Source organism: Balaenoptera ricei, chromosome 12 (genome assembly GCF_028023285.1).
Source record: "Balaenoptera ricei isolate mBalRic1 chromosome 12, mBalRic1.hap2, whole genome shotgun sequence".
Lineage (NCBI taxonomy): Eukaryota > Metazoa > Chordata > Mammalia > Artiodactyla > Balaenopteridae > Balaenoptera > Balaenoptera ricei.
In genome coordinates, this window is record NC_082650.1 from 85,518,795 (window position 1) to 85,526,968 (window position 8,174).

At 42.8% G+C, this 8,174-nt stretch overlaps 1 protein-coding gene across 1 annotated transcript; it reads right to left on the bottom strand.

Annotated features, from left to right (window-relative positions):
* Nucleotides 1-6,895: 6,895 nt before the first annotated feature.
* LOC132376453 (ubiquitin-ribosomal protein eS31 fusion protein-like) lies at nucleotides 6,896-7,442 on the bottom strand. Its single transcript, XM_059942110.1, has one exon. It carries the CDS (start codon nucleotides 7,407-7,409, stop codon nucleotides 6,939-6,941), a length of 471 nt encoding a protein of 156 aa, XP_059798093.1. The 5' UTR covers nucleotides 7,410-7,442; the 3' UTR covers nucleotides 6,896-6,938.
* Nucleotides 7,443-8,174: the final 732 nt, after the last annotated feature.

Here is an 8,174-nt window from a genome sequence, read left to right on the forward strand (position 1 = left end):
TAAAAAAACTTGTTGGCTTTAAAAAAAGTGACTTTCAATTTGTCTTATATAAATTTTTGTTCCAGGAATGCCGTAAAGTGGAGTTCGGCTAACTCTTTCTGTAAAGGGATAAATAATAAATATTTTTGCCATTGTGGGTCATTGGGTCTCTGTTTCAACTTCTCAACTCAGCTGTTGTAGCTTAAAAGGAGCCACATAAATGAATGGGCATGATTATGTTCCAATAATCCTTATTTATGGACACTGAAATTTGAGTTTTTTATTATTTTTACGTGTCATGGAATATTATTCTTCTTTTGATTTTTTACCAACCACTAAAAAAATACAAAAACCATTCTTAGTTTGTAGGCCTTACATAAGCGGGCAGCAGCGGGCCAATTTTGGTCCATGAGCGGTAGTTTGCTGACCTCTGCTACTAATACATTTCTTTCAATTAGAGACAGTGTGTGCTATACAGAGGCATCAGTGAAACAACATTGTAGCTCTACGGAGACTGTTTATTTCCCATGGAAAAGCTGTAAGAACACCAAGTAAAACCCTGAGGACTAACAGCAAAATATCAAGAAACTACACTTAATCATTTCAACCTCTTGAGCTATGTGAATGTCTAGTGCCCACTGCTTGAATTAATCATTAAGCAACATTTACTGATTATAACCAGAGATTAATATCATGAAGAGGTTTTGGAATTAAACTTTCTGAAGTTAAGTATAGCCCTGATAATTCGGTAAGGAAGTGAAATTTTCCTTATGCATACATCAGCTACTTCTCCCTTCCTGCATCCCCACGTCCAGTGGTTTTGATTTTAAGGGAAGTGATTCTTCCTTTTACTGATAACATCTTCCTTCTGACTTAGCCGTGTAATGAAGCCATCACGGAAAAGGAGCAGCTCTATATAAGACTGATAGTTTGATTACAGCATGACTAGCCTAATGGTCCCTGCAAAAAATAATATGCATTTCATTTTCAGCTGGTCTCACAGTTAATGGTCATCAGGCATATTTCTAGATTCCAGGGGATAACAATTTTGAAAATATTTCCAGACTGCCATAGTATGGTTCAAGATAATGGTATCTAAAGACAATTCCATACTGAAGTCTACAAGCACAATTCATGATTGTTATTATTATATTATAAACAATGAGACTGGAGAAAACAAGGCAGTTTTTTTCTGAGTGCAATTCATTTAACTTCATGTAATTCAACACAACATTCATCTTTGCTTTCTTCCCGAAAATCAAATAAATTGATAATTGACCCTGAGCTAAGCGAGGTTGGGTACACATTTCCCATCAATGGTCATTACTGTTGGGTGTTGTGTGGCAATCCCCAGAGGCTGTGTGTCTCTGGTACGGATCCCTTGTTTTTAACATTGGGATAAATGCTATACTTTTGTCCTGTCCCATTTTCTCTACTTTAAGGTTGTCAGTTACTTTTGAAGCTCATAGGTTTTATATTTTCCTTAAAACTCAAATCTTCATTCTATTATCTATTATTCCTTTACTCCAAAAATTCAACAGCATTCACTTAAATAAGAACAAAGTTCAAACATCTCAGCCAGATGCTCAATGTCTCCATAATTTGATGACCCCAGTTACCTGCCTTTGACCTTCACCACATTCCTTCTCTCCATCCTTTCACCCTGGCTGCATCCGTGCCTCTGACCATCGATGGACGCGGGGCTGCCCACAGCGCCAGCCGCCTATACAGCTGCCCGGCAATGCGCCATCATCTTTCAACTCCTAAGTCAAAAATCAGCTCTTCCAAGAATTTGTCTTAAAAACTCAAAGGTGAGCTCTTCTTACCTTAGATAGTCATGGTTATTCACAGATTGCCTTGGAATTACAAACACACACATATACACACACGTGTGAGTATACATCCCCCTTTTCTTTTAGGCTATAAGCCCATGGAGAATAGGTGTCTTTGCATGTTTCAGAGCATCTGGCATGGTACGTAGCATACGTAAGAACAAAGGGCCATGACTTCTAGAGCTTTGGAAGGATCATCATTTGAGAATCCACCGTCATCATTGCCAAGATTGAGGTCTTCGTTTAAGACCATGTGTTATCAGAGGCTGCTGAGGAGAGAAGTACACATTACCTTGTAAGTAGCTTTAATTAAACCAAGAACCTTCTGCTGGGGGGAGGTGGGTGGTGGGTGGTGGGTAGAAAATGGAACAAAAAAAAAATTCCCAAACCCTGTAATTGCAAAACTTCCAGTTACTTTGTATCGGAGCTAGAGACTGGAAATCTCTTTTGCTCCAGACTTTTTTAGATCAAAGAGCGCTGTCTTTTTTTTTTTTTTTTTTTTTTTTTTTTTTTTTAATTTTTGGTGTGGAGCGGGTCGTGCTGCTTTGTTTTGTTTTGGCCAAGGTAAGGGAAAGCCGACAGCTGAAATGGAAATTGCACTGCTTTTGTGGCTCTGAGGAGAAAAACATTTTCTTCAGAGGGAAAAGAATGGCATCAGAGAGAAACTGTTTCCAGGGAGCTGCGTCTCAGAGGATGGAAAGATGGACGGTAGGTGAGCACATTCTGGTCCGCATCCCTCACAGAACTAGGTGACTCCGACATCCCGAGACCGGCAGCTTCGGGGAACTGGAGAGACTGGGCCTTGGTGTGTGCAATGGTGTCCTCACCACGAGCACAGTCAGCAATGCCTGTGGGTCTCCAGGACAATTCATGGCCAAAGATGATGGACGCGTGGGCGCTGGGGCCAGAGAACCAGCTGGAAGCCGCTGACCCAGAGCTGCAGCCGTCGGACCAGGGCTGTTTTCCTGCCAGCCTCCTTCTGGAGACGCTGACGACTGACTGTTGGACCCTCTGAAGAGGCTGACGTTGTGCCATCATGAGAGAGGATGCTGGGATCTTAAAATTGATGGGACTTCATTTTGTAGACAGAGGTCAAAACATACAGCTATTTAGTAAATTTAATAAAATCTTGTCAATTTTGATTTGACTTCTGGGTGATCAGAATTGTCATTCTGGGGTAATCATCTCGTCTCAGAAGCTCTCCACCCCACACCCTAACATAGGCATTGAGACATCCAGTAGCCCACTGTTTTACATCCAAACAGAAATATGCAGACCCATTCAAGAACACGAACTCAGGCAAATTTGACATTTTAAGGGTAAAGGGCAGGGCTTCCCTGGTGGCGCAGTGGTTAAGAATCCGCCTGCCAATGCAGGGGACACGGGTTTGAGCCCGGGTCCGGGAAGATCCCACATGCCGCGGAGCAACTAAGCCCGTGCACCACAACTACTGATCCTGAGCTCTAGAGCCCTCGAGCCACAACTACTGAGCCCGAGTGCCACAACTACTGAGCCCACGTGCAACAACCACTGAAGCCCGAGCGCCTAGAGCCCGTGCTCTGCAGCAAGAGAAGCCACAGCAATTAGAAGCTGCACACTGCAACGAAGAGTAGCCCCCGCTCACTGCAACTAGAGAAAGCCGGCGTGCAGCAACGAAGACCCAACACAACCAAAAATAAATAATAAATAAATTAATTAAAAAATAAAATAAAATAAAATTCAGGTCACATTACAGACATCAGAATTTCAACTCAATTTCAATATGTTTTAAAATTTTTATTTAATATTGGAGTAGAGTTGCTTTACAATGTTGTGTTAGTTTCAGGTGTACAGCAAAGTGATTCTGTTCATATACATATACATATGAATGTATATACATATACATTCTGTTATACATATACATACATATACAGTATACATATCTATTCCTTCTTAGACGCTTTTCCCACATAGGTTATTACAGAGTACCGAGTAGAGTTCCCTGTGCTGTGCAGTACGTCTTTGTTTATTAACTATTTTATATATAGCAGTGTGTATATGTTAAACCCAAACTCCTCATTTATCCCTCCCCACCACCTTTCCCCTTTGGTAACCGTAAGTTTGTTTTCTATGTCTGTGAGTCTGTTTCTGTTTAGTAAATAAGTTCATTTGTATCATTGTTTTTTAGATTTCAATTGAAATTGATTGCAATTTCAATATTTTAAAATTATGCATGTATTATATATTTATATTCACACACAGATGCTCACACATATATATTTATCAATACATATGTATATTGACATACACACACATTTAAGAAACAATGCAAACTCCCAAGGATCCTAAATACCTTTTCATTTCCATCCTCTATCAGCCAGACCTATTTGTATATTCCAATATGCTTTTGATTTTAATTTTATTAACATCAGTATAGGCTGTGTGTATGTCTTTCCTCTAATCTTCTTTTCATGTTTTTATTTTAACCATGTGGCTTAGGGAAATCATGCCTATTTCTTTTCTTTTTGACAGAATATTCTCACACTATAAGTATTCTCCGCACATTTTAAGAACATATCTTTAATCCAGTTCCATTTATGGATTCTCGCTGGCTATTTTTAAAAAGACCGTTTTGAGGGGATGGCAGAAAGGAAGCGTAAGAACAAGCTGATTTTTATGAATTTTTGATCTTTTTTTTCTATATGTTGGAAATAGCACTTTTGCTTTAAGAGATAGGGAAGAAGAGAGGAACCTCCGTATATTCCCTAACGGGCTGCTTAATAAGGAGTTTTGCCAGCAAGGGGAAGAGTAGCGTTAGGACTGCAGTGGGGGACCTGGGGGGTCTGCCTGCCCTGGGGGGGCCTCCTTGTACAGCTCGTTGATCAGGTCAGGACAGCCGTATCCCTTCCCCTTCTTTCCTTGGCCAGATACTTCCGGATGAGTCATTAAGTAAACGGGATTCGCTGATGGGGTGTTGGTTCCACCATTTTCCAAACACTGATGTGGACAGCAGGTTGTGGCGATCATTTTTGTCCCCTAATTTCAAGCTCCCTTTAGAAATGCTGTCCTTACGGGGAGCGCTGGGGTATGGAGAGAGACGCCAGCACAGCCCTTGACGTTCCCCCTCTCGGAAGCTGAGTCAGGGTGGCTCAGGGAGACTTGACAGCCTGCATTCTCCAGTCTCCTGGTGACACTCCTACAGCGCCCTGGGCCTCAGCCCGGGCTGCAAAGCTCCGCAGCCAGCCGTGGTGGGGGTCCCACGCATCAGTGAGGGCACAGTCAAGACTGATGCTGGAACAGAGATGGGGAGGATAAGCCTTTCCCCAACATCTAGCTCCATGTTGGTCCACGGCTTCTAAGTAGAGCCGTGCATGCAGGCAGAGGCATTCACAGAGGAACTGACCTATGATTGGAATTTGGATTTAGACATAGGAGTAACTAGAAAAATTTGTTAGAGGGAAGAGTTCATGGTGGAAAAGCTGGGAGAAGGCCTTGTTGGTTTCAAGGCGAAATGGTAAAGGGAAAATTGTGGCCGTGCATCATCTCCTTAACAGCAAGACAGAGTAAATCACTTGATTGGGAGGATAAAGAAATGTTTGTAGTAAATGGAGGAACGTGTGAATTAAGCCCTGAAAGCTGTAATTGATGGGGAAAGAGAAGATCTTCTCCATACTTAGCAATGTATTTTATTCAGAGTGACTGCACCAGGTAATGAAAGATTAGCCATGAGTGACACTGGAGACCAATGTGAACCACTGCTTTGTCACCTCTGCCAGACATTGGTTCAAATAGCTCGAGTGGCCGTTCTGGAGATTAGGGTTTCATGTTTCTCTGTAAACCCACAGGGTGATTGCTGTGCTGTGAGAAATCCCACACCCTCATAACTAGATCCCCAAGTGAGTTCCATGCTTCTGACAGATGCCAGATTTTTCACTTCCTCATGTCCACAGATTCATGTTTGATGAAGAAAGAGGTTCTCAACAAGCCTAGTAAGGACACGTTGTCTGCGCAGTATTATTATTTCCATGGGAAAAAAACTTCTGAGGCTTGATGCATTATTCTAGGATAAAGGGAGAGGAAAAATAATGTGTGTAATTTAGATAAACTCTACTCCAAGTAGAAACATAATCCTTTTATTTGTGAAAAGGGAGCACGTGATAGGAATTGATTTCATGGTTTTCCATGGGGTTCAAAATAGAAAAATAAACACATGCACGTGAATTAAGAAAATTATCTGGTGATACTGGTAATGATATTTAACTGGCAGATGAAAATAGATTTTGACCTGCAAATATAAGTTAGAATTCCAGAACATTAGAATTGAAAGAGAACTTGGGGGCCATTTAACCAGGGAAGTGCGCTGTCACTCAAGGTCACACAGCGAGTAGAGAAATAGCCCAGACTCACTGAAGATGTGATGAGAACCAACTGACCAGAGACAGGTGTACAGGTTAGGAAACAGCAAGCCCTCCTTTCTCATCTTTTTCACTAACTTAAGGGGAGAGATCAGGAAACACTGAGACAGAGGAAGTGAAGTGCTCTGCTCGTTGCAAGATCTGTTACGAGCGCTGCGTGTGGTTTGGTGTGAAAAGAAGCTGAAACTGGTATCTAAGCCAAAATCTTTCATTCTCTCTCTGATGCCGAAAGTTTGGCCTCTGTGCACTGGTGCTGAATCGAATCTCAGAGACAGAGTTCTGGGTGAAGTAGAAAAGAAAAGCTTTATTGCTTTGCCAGGCAGAGGGGGACAGAGCAGGCTTGTGCACTGAAGAACTGTGTGTCCCAACCTGGGGGGATTTGGTGAGGAGTTTTACAGCAGTAGTTCAAGGGTGGGATTGCTGATAAGGATCTGGGGGCACGCAGGACCTGCACTCCTTTAATCTGGTCTCAGGTGGTCTCCTGATGAGCTTCTCTGGTTCTTGAGTCTATCAAGCCATGACCTTCTCTCTGGAATGAAGAATGCTTCATCAAGTAGCTCATCTTCCATTTGCTGGGGGTTTTAGTGCTGTGAAGAGCTCAAAGATATTGTTATGTGTATCCCTTGAGGCGGAACCAGGACCCTGCCCCAAGGCTGCACTATTGTTTCTTTCTTTGTGTTTTTTTTTTTTTTTTTTTTTCATTAGTTCATGTCTTTTATTAACCAATATACAATCACTTGTCTTCTGGTTTGTTGAAACAATAGGTCAGACAACATTTGCCACAATAATGTCTGTCAAAGGGGCTGGCCATAAAAACTCCAGCACCACATTCATTTGAAGGGCACTCCCGACGAAGGAGACTGATTTTGCCATTCTCATCCACCTTATAGTATTTCAGGACAGCCAGCTTAACCTTCTTTCTCTTATGCTTGTTCTTCTTGGGAGTGGTGTAAGACTTTTTCTTCCTTTTCTTAGCACCACCACGAAGTCTCAACACAAGATGAAGAGTGGACTCCTTTTGAATGTTGTAGTCAGACAAAGTATGTCCATCTTCCAGTTGCTTGCCAGCAAAGATCAGTCTTTGCTGGTCAGGAGGAATTCCTTCCTTGTCCTGGACCTTGGCCTTTATGTTTTCTATTGTATCCAAGGGTTCGACCTCGAGAGTGATGGTCTTCCCCGTCAGGGTCTTCACGAAAATCTGCATATTGGCGGCGGTGCCACCGCAGATGGCGGATCCGAAAAACTGCACTATTGTTTCTTGACTGCTCTTCCCTTGTCTCTGCGTCCCTTCCCTTTCCTGATTAGCAACTGTTTGAAAGGCTTCCATGCCCAGGAGCCCCACAGGGTCCTTCTCAGTTTCATATCCACTTTGTATTTAGAATTAGTAGTTGATTGCGTAACTGCTCATGGAAGAAGATGGTGGTACCCAAACCTCTCATCCCATTGTCCTCATCAAGAGACAGGTTGGTTTCTCCACCTGCTCCACTCCTCAGCCTCAGACCCCCTCCTCATCGTGTCCTTACACCTGGATGCTCCTCTGGGACTGTTTGGTCAGCCTCCCCGTTGTGTTGGGCTGTTTGCCTTGGGATCAGCCTCTCCACTGGGAGGGAAGCCCAGGCCGCCCCGAAGGACCGTGTGTAGTTAGGTATTCCGGCTGGAGGCCCAGCAAAGGTTCCAGCCAACAGCCAGGTGTGTGAGAAAGCCTTTAAGGTGACACCGGCTGCCACCACCAACTGTTTGCAGCTGCATACCGCTCCCTGGACAAGGAATCCCTAGCTGAGCCCAGTTTCCCTGACCAACAATGAGAAATAAGAAGAAGAGATTGCTGTGATTTTAAATGGCTAAGGTTTTGAGGTGGAGTGTTTCCATAGGTAAGGGGAATGCTACTCCTAAAAATGGGGGAGGGGGGTAAAAATAAAGTTATTATTATCATTTAAAGGCAAAATAAACTTGGACTCAATCAGACTTA

What these genes read in the sequence shown, in the direction of transcription:
- LOC132376453 (XM_059942110.1), bottom strand. Translation starts at nt 7,409, where the DNA reads ATGCAGATTTTCGTGAAGACCCTGACGGGGAAGACCATCACTCTCGAG.